This window comes from Stegodyphus dumicola, chromosome 7 (assembly GCF_044657685.1).
Source record: "Stegodyphus dumicola isolate Sdum_Otavi_A_Nest chromosome 7, ASM4465768v1".
Classification (NCBI taxonomy): domain Eukaryota; kingdom Metazoa; phylum Arthropoda; class Arachnida; order Araneae; family Eresidae; genus Stegodyphus; species Stegodyphus dumicola.
In genome coordinates, this window is record NC_140774.1 from 148490488 (window position 1) to 148510124 (window position 19637).

General features: G+C 32.1%; 1 protein-coding gene across 1 annotated transcript in view; it reads right to left on the minus strand.

The window, feature by feature from the left end:
• LOC118185857 (cell surface glycoprotein MUC18-like) overlaps window positions 1-19637 on the minus strand; it is a 1126921-nt gene that overhangs the window by 552152 nt on the left and 555132 nt on the right. Inside the window, exon 4 of the mRNA XM_085820901.1 lies at window positions 17471-17674. Within this exon, the coding sequence (XP_085677027.1) occupies window positions 17471-17674 (204 nt within the window). The remainder of the gene's footprint in view (window positions 1-17470; window positions 17675-19637) is intronic.

Consider the following 19637-nt stretch of genomic DNA (forward strand, 5'->3'; position numbering starts at 1 on the left):
ATTTTAAGGAATTCTTTATTGTTCAAATTCCCCCGGAGGTCAACGCAGAGTGTTCTGTGAAGTTGTTGGGTAGGATCTGTACCTAGGCAGTGTGGGCCACGGGAGTATGAAAATATTGAGTCTGGGTTTATCCCGACCTCTTACGGGTATAGTGGCGTTAGTTCCCGTTAACTATAGGGTATCAGTAGTTGAATAGCCCCTAGGTCATTGAGCGCCCAGCCCACGCTGTCCTCAGTATTCTGTGTAAAGCCTGGAGGAAGTGGCTGCCTGCCTAGTATTGGTAGGTAGCACGTTTAACGACCAATCAAAGCTCCAGGCAATCAGCCCACCCTGTCGTGGTCTGTCTTCACTGGGGAGGTGGCCTTAGCTGATTAGTTCAGCGGTGGGTTTTGGAGATATTTTTATGCTGATGCACTCGAGGATGTAGTAGAATCCGAGTCTTCAGTAGAATTGTAACCATCTCCAAGGTGGCTCTTAACTGAAATGCTTACCTCCATGCCTAATATCGGGGTCTCTCAGCTGGGTCCAATCCGCATAATGCCATTCAGTTGACGAGGAGGCGCGTGCAAATTACCGTTATTGTTTAAGTGACTATATTGCTTAACTAAGAGAACTTGTAATTAATGTGCTCCAATTAAGGATCAAAACGGAATATACTGTTATAATTTTGAGAGCAAAATTAAAGTACACTGAAATGCAGTTCACTCTTATACACTGAAATACATATTATACATATTGTTCTAAATCTTAGAGCTAAATTAAACTACAAGATAACTTCTACTATAAGATTGTCAACAGCTTTCAAAATTCACAGTTTCTCCCGCATGAAGGAGTAATACCGTTATTGCTGTTCCGATGTGATAAATATTTCTCGTTTTACCATTGCGTTGGACAAATTTTAAGAAGTGGTAGAAGAGACAGAAAAAGCCCCAGGAAGGTACTTGTTTGTCTTCAAACAACAGTCCACAACGTAAATGTGCCGCAATTTAACTTGTGAGGATCAGTACGAATAACAAGAAATCCAGTGTACACTTCCCAACTCTACGCGGAAACAAAGCATCTTATATGTTTGCTGGAGGTCTTGTCAGAAATGCTATATAATGTTCAGCAATCATTCGATTCCGTACATATCTCCGTACAGACAGGGCGTTTCACAAAGGACCCCTAACTTTGAAAGCAAATTTCTCGGAAACGATGATAGAAGCATGAAACAAATGCTATGTTTATTAAAAGAAAGTGCAAATCTGATACAGAAACCTAGAAAATTTAGTTACTATTTGTGCTGATAGATAGCGCTGCAGATGGCATTACCATGCAGACACAACTTGCGATTTTGCGTAGGCTGTGCATAGTGGCTAACGCAAACTCTCGTTGTATTCACATCAAAGTGATTCAAAGTATGAACCTTTAACACAACACACATGTCGCAAATGACATTCTCAGGCCCTCTCTGTAGTGTATCACCAGGAATAGAAACAGGAGCTTCACAAATAGTCTGCTCCAGCTCATTGGGTGTTAAAGGATTGTTACGATAAATAATGTCCTTACCTGTGCTCCACAGGAAGCAGTCGCAGGGCGTGAGGTTAGATGAATAAGGAGGCCAGCCACACAGTTCCTTTCCCCTTAAATGTCAACGCAATAAATCTGTCATTGCCGTATTCGTCCAGAAAGTCAAAAACATATTGTGTACGGTGTGGGCGAGCCCCATCATAGTGTCTGGTTGATAAACCAGCGTTTGTTGAGCTGATACAAATTGTTTCAAAAGCTCAGTATATCGGTCAGTTGCCCCCGTTTCTCGCAAGAAAAAGGGCCCAATGTTGTCTTTGCAGAATAGAGCAGCCCAAACGGTAAGTTAAAGGCAATGGAGCGATTGTGCGTGAGACAAATGTGGGTTTTCAGTACCCAAAATCGCAAGTTGTGTCTGTTAACAACACCATCAAGATGAACATGGGCCTTATCTGTAAACCATATTCGGCCAACATCAAAACTATAATATCGCCCTTTTTCTTGCGAGAAACAGTGACGACTGACAGATATACTGCGCTTTTGAAACAATTCGTCGCAACTCAACAAACGCTGGCCTGTCAACCAGACACGGTGTGTTTCATGCAAAATGAGGCTCGCCCACACCCTTCTCAACATGCTTTTGACTTTCTGGACGAATATTTCGATGACAGAGTTATTGCATTTATAAGGTATTTCTCCCCCTTCTTCGTATGACTTCGTGGTCTGGTGGTCTGCACACTAAGAGCGTATTCCAGAGGTCCGCGTTTCGATTGTCAGGAAAGGCGTTGAAAATTTTTCATTCTCCTGTTTCCACAAAATACCTAATGTCTCTACAGTGGCGCCCGAACTAAAAGGGTGTTGGATGATGATTCTCCACACCCAGGATTTGGCGACTGGGTCTCCTAAAAACCACAGTACCCATTAAACGGGGGAGTATATAAGTTATTTCTCCCGCCTTCTTCGCATGGTTTCGTGGTGTGGTGGGTGCGCATTCCAGAGGCCCGCGGTTCGATTCCCGGCGAAGACGTCGCACATTTTTCATTTCTCCTGCTTCCAAAAAATACCTAATGTCTCTACACATTGAACTATTCGACAGTTAAGGGGAAAGGAATCAACTGTCCTCCTTATTCGCCTGACCGCACCCCCTGCGACTATTTCCTGTGGAGCACACTTAATGACAATGTTTACCGTTACAATCCTTGAACTGTCGATGAGCTGGAGGAGGCTATTTGTCAAGATTGTGTGTCTATTTCCGGTGATACACTACAGAGAATCTTTAATCTTAATTTTCTATATTACCCCTTTTTCTTGTCACCTATTTTTTTTTTTCTTTTTGATTTCATCCATTCTGCTTGGTTACCTGTACGTCGAATTTTTGGTTATGCATTCTATGACAAAAGTATTTCCTTCTGTGCATTCTATCATATTTTAAAAAATTGTTTTATATTTTACTTTGTAGTATCCTTTCTATTATGTTATTTATATTATACTCAGTAAGCATGTTATTTGAGAAGATGTTGTGTAAATACATAAATTCAGCTCATCTTATTATAAAGAAGCACATTACATAACAGACAGCAAAGCACATTGCCAGTCATCATCTTATAATATATATCTGACTGCAGGTTATACGATAAAATTACAGGGCAGAAAGTCCTTTTAAATATTTTCATAGCGATAAAACATTTTAATATTATTATATAGAAATAATAAAATGCATCCAATAACACAGAAAACAACGAAGCATTCAAAATACATTTCATATGTGGAAAAAAAAAATAGAAGGGACTGTTACAAAATTATAAGATCTCCTGTACGCTTAGACACAATACATTCTTTTACAAATTTAGCAATTTATCAGATGGCCTCGGATTTGCTTTGACACACATGCAATGAGCTTAAATCTCTTTCTGACATAGATTCCATCAAAGCTTTCAACATTGCTTCCCATAAGAAATCTCTTTCTGTCGTAATAGCTAGTTCGATTTTCTCTTCCGTTGTATTGCTTGTTCGTGGAATAAACCTTCTAAGAGAGAATGCTCGATGCTATTTCTTTAAGACTCAGATCCAAGCTTCTTGTAGGCTGGTCATTCAGTAATGTTAATATGCTTTCGCTGAAACCATTTCGTAATCGAATTTGACGTAATATGTCTGCTAGAATTTCTACCTTGTTGGAATTTCTAGTTTATCTCCTCATTGTGCGGGCCAAATGAAATTAAAGGCTCACTAAAGCGTTCCCATTGCTTTAAATATTTTGTTAACCTAAATATCTATTAAATTTAGGTTATCAATACATGTTCTTTGCATTACAAATAAACCTCATTACATTTGCCTCTTCATTCTGATTTGATATTCTTTATTTTAGCATGGCAATGCAATGAAAACGATGTGTTATTTTTTAAGTTTCATTCTGTCTCGACAAAAAGATTTCATTGTAGTCTGTTCTTCAAAGTCCACGCAATTTCTCTTATTCAACACTTTTTTTAATGTTAGAAATGACTTTTAATTTAGCATTTGTTTTCTTGAGTTTAATGTTTTCATTTCCTTTCAAATATTTATACACTTTGATTGGCTTCCTAACGTTTTATTTGGATTCACATTACACAGTCAACGCTTTAAAGATTTTTTTGATGATTCACATTTTTCTCCTCACGCATCACTTTTTCTACCATTCGCGCGGTAAACGTGCTGAAACCAAGCAGTTTGACCTGGATTCGATTCAAAGAAACCTTGGTTACTATGGACATTTTCACGGTTTGCACCATGTGTAATGTAGATATGAACCAATTTCTATTAGAAAGTCCTCTGCGAAGACAGTAATTGGAATAATTGTTAAGTCCTTTAAGAAGTGCGGAATCAGTAATGCTCTTGCGGAACAGAAGACGATGCATTATTCGAAGAAGGTGATACTAGCGATGACAGAAACAGTAGTGATGACGATATTCTCGTTTTCGATGATGATGACAGTGAAAATGATTTTTATGGTTTTGAAAGTGATTAAAGTCTAATTTCATGATAGGCAACGTTTTCCTTGAATCTGTGTTTTTTTGTTGTTTCTGCTTTATTTTGTATTATGTTTGATTGCTTGCCGTTTATTCATTTATTCATTGTTGAAATTTACATATCATGTTCAAAATAGCTTGTCGTTTGTTAATTTTCCTTAATAAACGTATGTTTGGTAATTGCATTCAATGATTGTTTATTTGGCTTTTACGAAACGTGAGAACTAAAAGAAACCACATTTTAAGTTATTGTGGTACCGCGTTGTCGCGCGGACTATTGAAACTTTTTTCCCTTGTGTGTGGCCTTCTTAATAAGGGTGCGTCTTATATGCCGTCAAATACGGTAAGTTTCAAAGTCAAAAGGGTTGCCATACAAACAACATCGTCCACAAAACCACCGCACAGCACCGCAATCGCGCCCAAAACCAGCGCAGAACATATATCGCCACATTTGGTGATCTTAGGGCGAATATAAGAGTAGGGTCCTCGTATTGTGAAAAAACGACGGTACCTATAGCCAACAAATTTTGAATTACATAATTCTCTTTCCGAACATGGGCACATGGACGCCGAAATTTGAAATTTGTTTTATTATCTATTTCATATTTTGTAAACAAATTTTTCAAATTGTTTTTTATTGTCTTAATAGGTTGTAGAGACATTAGGATTTTTGGGAGCAGACGAGATGAAAAATTAGCAATCTCCTCCGCCGGGAATCGAAGCACGGACCTCTGGAATACCGGCCCAGCATGCAGAACCGCTACACCACGAAAGCATGCTAGGAAGGCGTTAGAAATACCTTACATACTTCCCCTTTTAAAGGGCGACTGGGGTCTTTTAGGGGAACCAATCGCCAAATCCTGGGTATGGAGATTCATCATCCACTACCTTTTTAGTTCGCGCGGCACTGTAGAGACATTGGGCAATTTTTGGAAGCAGATGAGATGAAAAATTAGCAATCGCCTCCGCCAGGAATCGAATCACGGACCTCCTCTGCAATACCGGCCCAGAGTGCAGAACCATTACACCACGAAGGCACGCTAGGAAGGCGGATAAATACCTTACAAGGTTATTTTTAAATTATTTTATTACTTGTTTATTTTTTATGTTTTCAAATGATTATAAGCAAGATATTTTAAAACAGCAACACCAATTATTAAAATAAGCTTTTCAAATTATAATGTCACTTATTACTTAATTTTATTTTTGTTATTTTATAACTTCACGCTTACGAGCATATGAAAAATATTTGCACCAGTAGTGCAGTCGAAGATGAGAAATATATGCTGTTAAATAAGAATTGTTATTTTCAGTAGACAAGAAATTTTAAAAAAATGTTTTTTTTTTTAAATACTTAAACTTTAAATGTGCAATATGAATTTACGAACACTATAAAATGAGAACTAAAATTTAACAGTTTTTGAAATTAAACACTGCGAGAAAGGCACAGTCATTGCATTATAAATCATTTCTTTATATAATGTCTTATCTTATATTTCTTTATAGTGAATATAATGTTCTTTCGTGTTCATTACGAATTCCAAAATATTTTTATGGGAAACCTTATATTTTTCTGCGTAGAAAATTCATTCAGATTTTATATTACGCTCAAAAAAGACTGTTTTCATTTTCAGACACATACACGTTTTGAGAGCATTTGGGCTAAAAATATTTAAAAACAGCATATCTTTAGAAATTCCGACAGACAGTCTCACGCCCTGAAGATAAAAATATTTTATTCCCTACAATGTGTTGCTACTACTCGCTTTGAAATCGTTGAGTTCCTTAATTAAAAATTCTTTAAACTTTAAACAAAAAATATGAAATATATACTAAAACAAATTCGTCATTCAAAATTCAAAATTCGGGCTTCCATATGTCCATATTTTAGAGGAAGACTACGTTATTCAAAATTTTATGGCTTATTGCTTTTATGGATATTATTGCTTTTTCACAATGCAAGAAACATATACACATTCATGCAGATTCTTCATTATTCAATTTTTTAAAATATAACACAGGGTGATAATTTTAGTGGCAACAATTAAAAAAATGATTCGGGCAATGCTGTTTCGAGACTAATAGCCCTTCTCGGCTTGACGCCCATTTGGATTGAAAAAAATGGTGAAAATATATTTACTTTTAAAAATAACTGAGAATACGTGAAAAGCTTGCTCTTCAGAAACAACGTATTTCTTATAGCCGTAAAAAGAAAAATAAAAACTATTAAGAAAAGTTCACTTCACGTAGCATTGATTCTATAATGGAGTAACAAATAAAACGTTATAGCAAATTTTTAAGACAGAATTACCATTTATCATTTAAAAAGACTGGCTAAATATTGAACAGAGAAAATGATATTTTAATTGACTGCTCATAAATACATATATATGTTTAATATTTTCTAGAAGTATTAAATGTATATGCTTGCAATATCGAAAAGCTTTACTAGTATAGGTTGCTTTCTAAATTATTATATCGAGCATATATTTTTATTCTATTTCAGGGGGAAAACTGGCAGAAGTAAGAAGAGATATTATATTGTGAAAAGGTTTAAAAATTATTCACTTTTCAGCCCACGGCAAAATTTACTTTTTGTGAAGAAGAAGAAGTGGGTACTTTGAAAGTGAAATTGCAGAATGCATTATTTCTTTATTCATACAAAGGCGAAGCTTACATTCTTTTCCTCCCTTCAATTTGTTGAAAACATTTTTTTATATAGATATTATTTTCTGAGGTTAGTATGAAACGCGACTGTATTTTCATTTTTTTTTTGAATAAAATTCAAGACACATGAAATGGTATCATTTTGAATTCATTTCCAGAAACACTGTCTTATTTTCAGAAAAATAAGGGCAGTTTGAAACGCAGTATTTTCATAGAAAGCAGAATTTTGCACTTTTCTTAAGCAAAAATAGATTGCTTTTTTTTAGTTTTTTGCAAAAGAACATTGTTAAATGAAATTTCTTCAATTCAACAGTTCGACGGGAAATCTCTTTGTTATTGTTTTTAATATTTTTTTGAATAAAATTCAAGACACATGAAATGGTATCATTTTGAATTCATTTCCAGAAACACTGTCTTATTTTCAGAAAAATAAGGGCAGTTTGAAACGCAGTATTTTCATAGAAAGCAGAATTTTGCACTTTTCTTAAGCAAAAATAGATTGCTTTTTTTTAGTTTTTTGCAAAAGAACATTGTTAAATGAAATTTCTTCAATTCAACAGTTCGACGGGAAATCTCTTTGTTATTGTTTTTAATATTTTTTTGAATAAAATTCAAGACACATGAAATGGTATCATTTTGAATTCATTTCCAGAAACACTGTCTTATTTTCAGAAAAATAAGGGCAGTTTGAAACGCAGTATTTTCATAGAAAGCAGAATTTTGCACTTTTCTTAAGCAAAAATAGATTGCTTTTTTTTAGTTTTTTGCAAAAGAACATTGGTAAATGAAATTTCTTCAATTCAACAGTTTGACGGGAAATCTCTTTGTTATTGTTTTTAATATTTTTTTTGAATAAAATTCAAGACAGATGAAATGGTATCATTTTGAATTCATTTCCAGAAACACTGTCTTATTTTCAGAAAAATAAGGGCAGTTTGAAACGCAGTATTTTCATAGAAAGCAGAATTTTGCACTTTTCTTAAGCAAAAATAGATTGCTTTTTTTTAGTTTTTTGCAAAAGAACATTGGTAAATGAAATTTCTTCAATTCAACAGTTCGACGGGAAATCTCTTTGTTATTGTTTTTAATATTTTTTTTGAATAAAATTCAAGACACATGAAATGGTATCATTTTGAATTCATTTCCAGAAACACTGTCTTATTTTCAGAAAAATAAGGGCAGTTTGAAACGCAGTATTTTCATAGAAAGCAGAATTTTGCACTTTTCTTAAGCAAAAATAGATTGCTTTTTTTTAGTTTTTTGCAAAAGAACATTGTTAAATGAAATTTCTTCAATTCAACAGTTTGACGGGAAATCTCTTTGTTATTGTTTTTAATATTTTTTTTGAATAAAATTCAAGACACATGAAATGGTATCATTTTGAATTCATTTCCAGAAACACTGTCTTATTTTCAGAAAAATAAGGGCAGTTTGAAACGCAGTATTTTCATAGAAAGCAGAATTTTGCACTTTTCTTAAGCAAAAATAGATTGCTTTTTTTTAGTTTTTTGCAAAAGAACATTGTTAAATGAAATTTCTTCAATTCAACAGTTCGACGGGAAATCTCTTTGTTATTGTTTTTAATATTTTTTTTGAATAAAATTCAAGACACATGAAATGGTATCATTTTGAATTCATTTCCAGAAACACTGTCTTATTTTCAGAAAAATAAGGGCAGTTTGAAACGCAGTATTTTCATAGAAAGCAGAATTTTGCACTTTTCTTAAGCAAAAATAGATTGCTTTTTTTTAGTTTTTTGCAAAAGAACATTGTTAAATGAAATTTCTTCAATTCAACAGTTCGACGGGAAATCTCTTTGTTATTGTTTTTAATATTTTTTTTGAATAAAATTCAAGACACATGAAATGGTATCATTTTGAATTCATTTCCAGAAACACTGTCTTATTTTCAGAAAAATAAGGGCAGTTTGAAACGCAGTATTTTCATAGAAAGCAGAATTTTGCACTTTTCTTAAGCAAAAATAGATTGCTTTTTTTTAGTTTTTTGCAAAAGAACATTGTTAAATGAAATTTCTTCAATTCAACAGTTTGACGGGAAATCTCTTTGTTATTGTTTTTAATATTTTTTTTGAATAAAATTCAAGACACATGAAATGGTATCATTTTGAATTCATTTCCAGAAACACTGTCTTATTTTCAGAAAAATAAGGGCAGTTTGAAACGCAGTATTTTCATAGAAAGCAGAATTTTGCACTTTTCTTAAGCAAAAATAGATTGCTTTTTTTTAGTTTTTTGCAAAAGAACATTGTTAAATGAAATTTCTTCAATTCAACAGTTCGACGGGAAATCTCTTTGTTATTGTTTTTAATATTTTTTTTGAATAAAATTCAAGACACATGAAATGGTATCATTTTGAATTCATTTCCAGAAACACTGTCTTATTTTCAGAAAAATAAGGGCAGTTTGAAACGCAGTATTTTCATAGAAAGCAGAATTTTGCACTTTTCTTAAGCAAAAATAGATTGCTTTTTTTTAGTTTTTTGCAAAAGAACATTGTTAAATGAAATTTCTTCAATTCAACAGTTCGACGGGAAATCTCTTTGTTATTGTTTTTAATATTTTTTTTGAATAAAATTCAAGACACATGAAATGGTATCATTTTGAATTCATTTCCAGAAACACTGTCTTATTTTCAGAAAAATAAGGGCAGTTTGAAACGCAGTATTTTCATAGAAAGCAGAATTTTGCACTTTTCTTAAGCAAAAATAGATTGCTTTTTTTTAGTTTTTTGCAAAAGAACATTGGTAAATGAAATTTCTTCAATTCAACAGTTCGACGGGAAATCTCTTTGTTATTGTTTTTAATATTTTTTTTGAATAAAATTCAAGACACATGAAATGGTATCATTTTGAATTCATTTCCAGAAACACTGTCTTATTTTCAGAAAAATAAGGGCAGTTTGAAACGCAGTATTTTCATAGAAAGCAGAATTTTGCACTTTTCTTAAGCAAAAATAGATTGCTTTTTTTTAGTTTTTTGCAAAAGAACATTGGTAAATGAAATTTCTTCAATTCAACAGTTTGACGGGAAATCTCTTTGTTATTGTTTTTAATATTTTTTTTGAATAAAATTCAAGACACATGAAATGGTATCATTTTGAATTCATTTCCAGAAACACTGTCTTATTTTCAGAAAAATAAGGGCAGTTTGAAACGCAGTATTTTCATAGAAAGCAGAATTTTGCACTTTTCTTAAGCAAAAATAGATTGCTTTTTTTTAGTTTTTTGCAAAAGAACATTGGTAAATGAAATTTCTTCAATTCAACAGTTCGACGGGGAATCTCTTTGTTATTGTTTTTAATATTTTTTTTTCATTTTGTGGTTAGTTTTATTTGTATGCATACAATCTTTTATGAATCGTTTCTTTAAAAATCTAATTTCTTTAAAAATATCAGTCTTCACATATACTGGTCCAAGCTGTATTCATAATATTTTTTTTTCCAATTAAAAGAAGTTAAGTAAGTCTAATCTTCTGAAAACATGGCTATAAATCTCTGCTTGCAAACTATACAGAATGCGCAAGTAGGAAAATTTTTTTCAATATGCACCACTACTGATGCTATGGCAGAAAATGTGTATTTTTTCTTTTTAGTTCAACGCTGCGAGTGAAATAAATTAATCATAATCTAAATAGGCTATAGCAAAACCTAGAGGTTTGATAAATATATCATTTATTACTAGAGTTATTGATAAAAATTGATTGGTTACGCACGTACATTCACATAATGAGGCAAAATAAGAAGATAAAATAGTTTTTCCAACGCCCCATAAACATGATAAAAAATAATAAACAATATGCAGTTGCTCTTGTTTTTTATTCACGTTTAACAATTTAAAGAGATATGTACACGCATTGCTCTAACAGGCTGTAATATCACATGTGAAGAAACTGAAATTATAAAATTTAAATTTGCTGTCTGATAGAGTCTTCTGTTAAAACCAAAATCTAATATAATTTTTTGAAGCAATAACACCCATTAACCGTAACAGAAATTAATCTATAAGTTTTAAGAGATTCCGATCACAAAAAATATCATACAGTCGAAATGGAAATATGTTTCCGTAGTAACTAAATGTTTATTTCCTCCTTTTCACAAAAGTACTGCAATTACGCTTCTATTATATATAATTAGTCTGGATTTCTTCATAAATATATGCTAATTTAAATTCAGAGAGAGGAAAACCAAGAAAATTCACAAATATCAGAAACTTAATGCTACCTTTTTTTTCATTTTCATATAGAATTCATTAACTGCATGCCGTATTTTTAAAATTAATTCTGTTAATTATTTAATAATTAGTTATAGCTATGACAATTTCATGATAATTAAATTGCAAATAAATTAACAGCGATTCATAGGTGAGTCTCGAAAGGTATTCATCTGAAGCTTACCTTAAAGTAAACTACATTCCAATAACAATACAAAGTAAAATTTAAACTACAATAGCTTGGAAGATATCTTTTCATTTCTATTTCCTTTTAACGTGAATTTCGTCCATTCTGCTATTCGTTAGGTCTCGCATCATTATTGGTTGAGTGTCATTCATTTTTATTTCGCTATGAGTGGTGTATTCTTGTACTAGGCTAGCATAAACTGCAATTGTTGGAAAGGAAAGATTCGAAGTAATCTTCGCGTGTAGTTTTTGAGGGGTTGTCTTTGTTATTAAGACCAAAATTATCATCATTTGAACAAATCCATTTCAAAATTTAGGAAAGCTCCTTTTCTGAACGCACTGAGGAAGAAGCAAATTGAACAGCTATTTTTTAAGTTTTCAGAATTTGACTCTAGTTGAACGCATGTGGAAAAAACTTACACTAAAGTTCTTCAGCTACGCGCACTTCGTTTTGTCCATTTTATATTCTGATGTTACTCTTAAACTCCTTTTTCAGAAATGTTGAATAAGATTGCTGAAGGCGGAACATTTTGGTAAAATACTTTAAGTAATATTTGGTATTTGATGCTAATTTAAATTTATGCTACATAAGTAATTAGTTCAAAGAAATTTATTAATTTATTGAGTTTCTTTAAATGCAACAATGCCAGTTAACAATACCACCGTGCAACAATTTTTGTAACTCACATTCAGAAATGCTTTATATTTTTTTACCATTGTAAAATAAACAATCAGTTGTTCTTCCGCTATTTAAAATCCAATCAGAGGAAACGATGGAGGTAATTCTTAATGTCACAGCTCATTGGCCACTCCAACTTTCGCAATACATTAAGTGGCAACAGTGATGTGTGCTCGACTTCAGGCAGCAAAATTTGTGTTGTTAGCTGAAGTGCAAACGAGTGTTATGAAACAATGAAACTAGCATATGATGTTAGAAACATCTTCTATTAAATGCAATAATGACACAAACGTTTCACAAAACAATCTATAAAATCTATTATATTATAAGGTATTTCTCACGTCTTCTTACCCTGCCTTCGTAGTGTAGTGGTCTGCACGCTGGGCGCGTATTTCAGAGGTCCGCGATTCGATTCCCGGCGAAGGCGTTGCTCACTTTTCACTTCTCCGGCTTCCAAAAAAATACCTAATGTCTCTACAATATCAGTTTTTACATCAACCCATAAATGTTATTGATTTTTAGACAAATCCGCTAAAACATGTTCTAGTACCTTTTAACTCGTGATTTTTCCAGATATATAAATGCCACTGTGAGCAAAAACAGTTTTATTCATATATATTCAGGCTTGAAATTACTTAATATTTTTTTCAACAATTCCTTTCGAAAAAGGAGTTCACAAAAGAGATCATCAGATGCATTTTTCTTTACAAGCATTAAAGGTACAATCATGCAATAAATGCTGCAAAAAGTGATTAGGGAATGTGTGGTAAAAATATTTTGAACATCCGCAAGTGCCAGCGATGGCTTTGTTAATTCCAATAAAGAGACCTTTGGCTGGAAAATATTCCCCGCTGAGGGACCATTTTTATTTTTTTTTTATTTTTTTTTTAACAATGAAACAGTATGCAGTTCTTGACGAATTGGCAAAAGAAGCTAATTTGTCACCATCAACTGTTCATCGTCATTTCACGGAACTCAGAATCGTGTCAATGCTTTGCAGTTAGTTTCACTACTGATAATAATCTAAGGAAACGTTCTTCACTCACATGAAAAAGAAAATCCCTTTTTTGAACCGTATAGTGATTGGTGATGGAAAGTGACTGGTGGTTGAAAACTTGCAATATACCATTGATGGGAAAGAATACAGTTTCTTTTAAAGCATTTGTAACGGACCTTAAAGAATTTGTCTTTAATAAGCCCGTGATTTCTTTAGGAATGTCGTAAGAAAATAAAGTATCAGAACTGGAAAATAATATTCATTCAGATGGGAAATATTTAGTTCATTTGACCACACAGGTCTTTTACAGTTTGTTCTCTTTTCTTTAATTATATATATATATATCCGCCCTGTTACCCAGCATGGTAAGCTCTTTTTTTTTTTTTTTCCGTCTAATATGTTAGTAAATTGTACATTTTTTGCTTTAAAAGTGATTGAATTATGTTGTTGTTATGTTCCATTTAAGGTTTTTATGCTTTTAGTTAACCTGCAATACAATAGTTGCAGAAATGCCAAAAATTTAAAAGTGGCACTAAGCCTGATGTGGCCGCCATTTCTTTAAATTTCCATTTCTTAGTAGAACAGGGAATTAAGTAAGTTGTTGCACCAACTTCAGTGCCTTTTGTACAATGGGATGAAAAATAACTTTTAATTTTGTGCAACGAAACATTTTCTGGCCGTTGACCGAATTGAAAACAATTCCCTGATATTTGTTTTGGCTTCCAAACTCTAATTTTAATTGCAAAAACTGTTTTTTTGAACTGCTCCTACTTGGTGTATTTGGTGTTTTAGATTGTTATGTATTCTACAATTTTTAATAAAGAAGTTTTCAGTTTTTATATATTTTAGATTTACCGTGAAGCGAGCACTGAATTGATTGAATGAGAACTATATCTCTATATAAATTCGAGAAATAAGTTTAAATGAAGTGCAGAAAAAACTGTGTGTAATTTAATAATGTATAAAATTTAAGTCACATGGTGTTGATCACATCAGATTTTTTCCTTTAGCTTCAAGTAAAATGTTCATTTTAAAACTGTTATTACATCCAATTTCTGAAACAGAAAACTAAAGTTATTTCTTCATTTTCTGAATGACTTTCAGTTATTTTTCTTTATTCCAAAATTTTCTTATATTATGCTTGTGCTTTTAATAATGGGTAAAAGTTTCATCATTGGTGACGTGTAATTGAGACTAAACTAAAATACAGTAAAGAATTTTATATATATATAGAATAAGCTTTCATTTAAAATGGATGTGATAATAATTGCACTAAAAGCAGAACACAATTATCATATATTTCAATGGGGATACTTGATTAAACAATTTATATTTAAGCTATTTACAGGACTTTTTTAGGTACTTTTCCGTTTTGCCGGCGCAAGTGATAAAGGTCGCCAATAATGATACAACCGATGCCAAACGGAATATTCTCGCTGGTAACCTTTTACGCCTCATTTTCAAAACAAGTGGCAGCTTTTCCTTATTAGATTGATTGTTTCTTTCAATACTGACGTATAATTACATAGCAATTTTATCAGATAGTTCAGTTTTATGTCTAAGGCCATTTTCGGTAATTAAGTCAATTAGGATGCAATCACAGCGCTTACCCGAAGCCGAAAATATAGAAAAGGTAAAGTCAAGGGTTAAATTCATCAATTCTAATGAGAATGCATTAGCTAAATAAAGCACTGCAGTTTTACATAATTTCTGAGTAAGCTATTCGTACGAATTGGAATATTTCTTGCATTTAAACTTGTGTTCCAAATTAAGATTTAACTTGAAATTAATGTAGATAATTACTGAGAGCATTAGATTTTTGTAGAGTAGTTTACGTGAGATGAGATCTCTTGGGGTCACGTGATATGAACCGGCGAATCAGGATGTTGAACCATGAAAGCATAGTAAATTCTTAAATTAATGTCTTTTCACAAATTTATTGTCTTTATTTATTGGCTTTTTATAAAATTTTAAGCGATATTAAAATGTCTATGTCTTCAAAAAAAGAATTCTTAGAACTAACATTTTTTAATATTTTTTATGTGTATACTGTATGTTGTCGCCAATAAAGTCTGCTTGGCGAGATCTGCGCCGGCGAAACGGAAAAGTACCCTCTTTTACAATACTATATCGTGAATAATAAAAGCAGGGAGCTTATAAATAATGAAATGTATTAATTTAATTTCTTTGTCAAATCAACAATTAACATTAACCATTAACATTTTAAATTTTATATTAATTTAATTGCCTTGCCAAATATATACGCCATTATCTTTTTAAATCAATCATGAGCTCCCACGCTGTTATTATTTGTGATGTAATATTGTAGATGAATCTATAAATAGAAGTTTGTTTTCCCATTTTACTTATATGATAAGTTATTTTTATCATTTTAGTGCATTAGTTATCATATTCATTTTTTTAAAAAAAGTTAATGCTATAAAAATCTTTTCTAATTATACTTTATTAATTAAATTAAATTTGAATGTATTATATAAATAATTTATATAATGTGAGGTCACATTTTTATGACAAATAGCAATAAAAATGCTTGATGGTCAGACATCCCCGGTGAACATTTACGAACAATTTTGAGTATAGCCACTGCAAAATAAAGTCTTGAATTATTTAAAAAAAATAGTGATGAAAGTCCTGAAACAGCATAATTCGATTTGTTAATTTATTAGTTGTTTTTAGATTTACTTAATTTATATTTTATACGAGTATTTATTTAATTTACATTTAATATTTATTTAATTTATATTTTATATTTATTTAATTTACATTTAATATTTATTTAACCTATATTTTATATTTATTTAATTTACATTTAATATTTTTAACCTATATTTTATATTTATTTAATTTACATTTAATATTTATTTAATTTATAATTTATTTAGATTTATTTCGTTTATATTTTATATTTACTTAATTTATATTTTATTTACATTTATTTAATTTATACTTTATTTAGATTTATTTCATTTATATTTTATTTTATATTTTATTTCATATTCCCTAATAATAATAAATTATATAGAATAACATTATTTTATATTCTGCCCTGTTTTTCGCTCTTACTGGTGTTCTTCGACCAAAACGTTTGCTCAGACCTTCTCTAAATATTCTTTATAAAATCTAGACATCGAGACATATTTCATCGAGTAAATACAATTTTTCGTATTACCTTATCTCCCAGCGTTATTTCCCCGCCCCCTAAAACCTTTCACGGCCAGGTTCTGTAAATCTTAAAAAATATTCGTGCAATTTTTCCCAATGCGTTCAGAGAACGAACTTGCCTAAATTTTAAAATGGATTCGTCCACGTAGGGATAACATTTGTCTTAGAAATAAAGACAAGCCCTCATAAACAACATGCGAAATTTACGCCGGATATTTTCCTTCTTACTGTTAACTTTATGCCAGCCTAATTCAAGAACCGACTCACGACAACGAAGCGAAAATTATATGTCACTCAATCAACTGCACATTCAATATCTCTAATTATTAGTGAACGAGTTGCGGCTAAGCAGAGACAACAATAAGAATGAGGGAGTTTCAAGTTATACAGAAGAAGAAATGCAGATATCAGATATTGTAATGTTGATATTACTAGGTATTCTTACAGGAATGTAAATTGTTCTCAAAAGAAATAATATTATGTAACCAGTAGATAAACTACGATTGCTTTTCATTTTTTATACTTCTATTGTAACGGCTTCCTTCGAAAACTAAATTATTCCCATAATTTTCCCTCTTTATTTATGGACGATAAAATAAGTAGAAAAAATTAGGGGCGATATGTGAGGAAATGCTGATCACATGAATTCTAAATTTAGAAATAAGACAACGAAGAAAATGTCTGAAAAAACATAAAATTACTTTATGCATAATAAATGAAGAAGCGTGGCCTTTCAAAACAACTATAACCCTTAATAGCAGCTTAGCCTTTGAATGGCTCCTTTCCTGCAACTTAGGGATTCCGTAAGATAACCCGTAAAATTCTCAGCAAGTAGCATGTTCTAGAGAACATTTACATTCCTGTCGCAATTTCCAAAGGGAGATGGTTTAATTAACATCCATTACTCTTTATCTCCTACAAGCAATTATTCTAAATGACTGCAGTTAAACTGTTAACCGCCAATGTGCTCGGTCTGAGGTTTGCAGCTTTCAATTAACAAATCTTTAATTTACATCACTTACGATTTAAGTCCAATGAAACGGAGTTTGTGGTGGGTGACGTGAGATTGTTGTTGTTGGCTTGACAGGATAAGACAGCCATCAAGTCGCTTCGTCGCAGTTTCGTTAATGTAATTTCGTTTCGGACAGCTCCTTGCGTTGTGATGTAATAAGTGTCGTCCAGCAGAACAGAATCCCTCCACCACGTGACTGACGGTATAGGAGAACCTATTGGAAAAAAGAATGCTAGATCAGTAAATGCAATATTGTTGTAAAAAATGCAATTATGTTATTCTATACATATACCGAATTGAGTATGGTATCTGAATTTGCTTTCTTATTTGTTAGTTATTGCCACTGAAATATTGCTGCTTACAGCGAGTAATTTGGCTTGCAATTAATTTGAATTAACTTCTGTTGGGTCTGCACGTTCTTTTCGTGAACAGTGGAAATATGGTTAATATAATTCATTTGTATTTTGTTTATTTAATTTATTTTTAAATTTTACTTACTAACTCACTCGCTCGCTCAATCATTCACAAAAAATTTTTTATTTTATTTTACTTTATTTATCAATATTCTTTCATTTTAAACACTACTACTTTTCCATCACAACATTAAATACTTCAATGATTACTACTATATTATTTTAAAGGATTTTACTTGAAAAGTAGCATAATTTATTTTAATTTAGGAAACTGCTTTTATTACTATACAGCAGCACACCGGTAACTGCGGGTAGTAGGTTTTGAAACTTTCCGCGGATACCTGAGACCGCGAGTAGTAGCGAATGTTATGTGAAATATGATATTCAGGTAACATATTTTGTGATATTTCTGTTAACTAACAGTTTAAGCGCTTAGTTTCGATCTTTCCTTTATACCTTATTTTGTCAAGTACTCGCTGAGACTAGTGCAGATTCTGTTTGCAAGCGGTGTAGGTTAAACTGAGAGGAATAATCATAGCCCGATGATTTGCAGTAGGGATATTTTGTGAACCGGACTGGTAAGTGCGATTTTTAATTTAGATTCAGACGGTTCGACTCATGTGTTAGTTGTAGCTTCGTGTAATAGCATTGGTTTTACAGTCTGTTAGATTGTTGTAAGTCCAGCCATTGGTTGAACGTTAGTTTAAATCTGTACTATTTTAATTTGAAATCACAAGTAGTACGTAAAATAAAACTAAGTTATACTACTTGATGCGTTTTGCTGCTGCCCCAGTCAGTTTAATCTAGGGGTGATAACTCGCAAGCACAGCTAAGGTAATGTTTCATGAGGAGCTGATATGGATACTTATTTAGCTACGATAGAATAACCCCTCAGATGTTATAACTACTTAAGTTCTTATAATATAAAAAGTAGGATCGCATGTATGTGGTATTTTTCACAAGTAATCTGCAAAGAAAATTGCAAGGGCTTAGATTTGGAGAATGAAAGGACAAGTGCTTCATTCAGGTTGTTGGTCATCAAAAACATCAGTTAAAAGGTTTTTTTTATCATAAATAACTACGCTCTTTATCATTAATAGCAGAAATTGAGTGTAGAAATATGGAGAAATCAAAGATATCTTCGCTGGGATTCGAACAAGGGATTTTATAATTGGCCAACTGGAAGTGCTAGCCATTTGCATTAGAACAGTACGCATGAGAGAGGCAATAATTCTTTATACTTGCCCCCACGAGAAACACGAGAGCCGGTGGATTAAAAGCAACCATTTGCGAATTATTCTTGACAATATTTTTATTCGTGCATTACTGTAACACCTATTAATTTTTTTGGTGTAATATACATGAAAACTTAACTGCGCCCTTCCCGAAATTCGAAAACAGATCTTCTAACAGCTAGTTGGTGTGCAAACTGTTTACTCCAGGAAATCACACATTAAGACATTTAGAAAGGTCTTACAAAATATGGAGTGTATTGGGCTTCTCTGAGGAGAAAACACGAAATATCAGCGATGTTTCCGCCAGCATTCGAATTCAGGATTTTAGATTGCTACCCGAATCTGCTACCCATTACTTTTTATATTTTATTTAATTTTCGTTTTTAATTTCTACTTTTTGTTTTTTCATTTTTCATAATGACTTAAGAAATCTTCCTAAATATAAGTGACCAGGGGACAATATACAACATTGGATTTCGTAATAACGTTAAATTTCGTAATTTATAAAATTGATATTTTAAATTAAAAA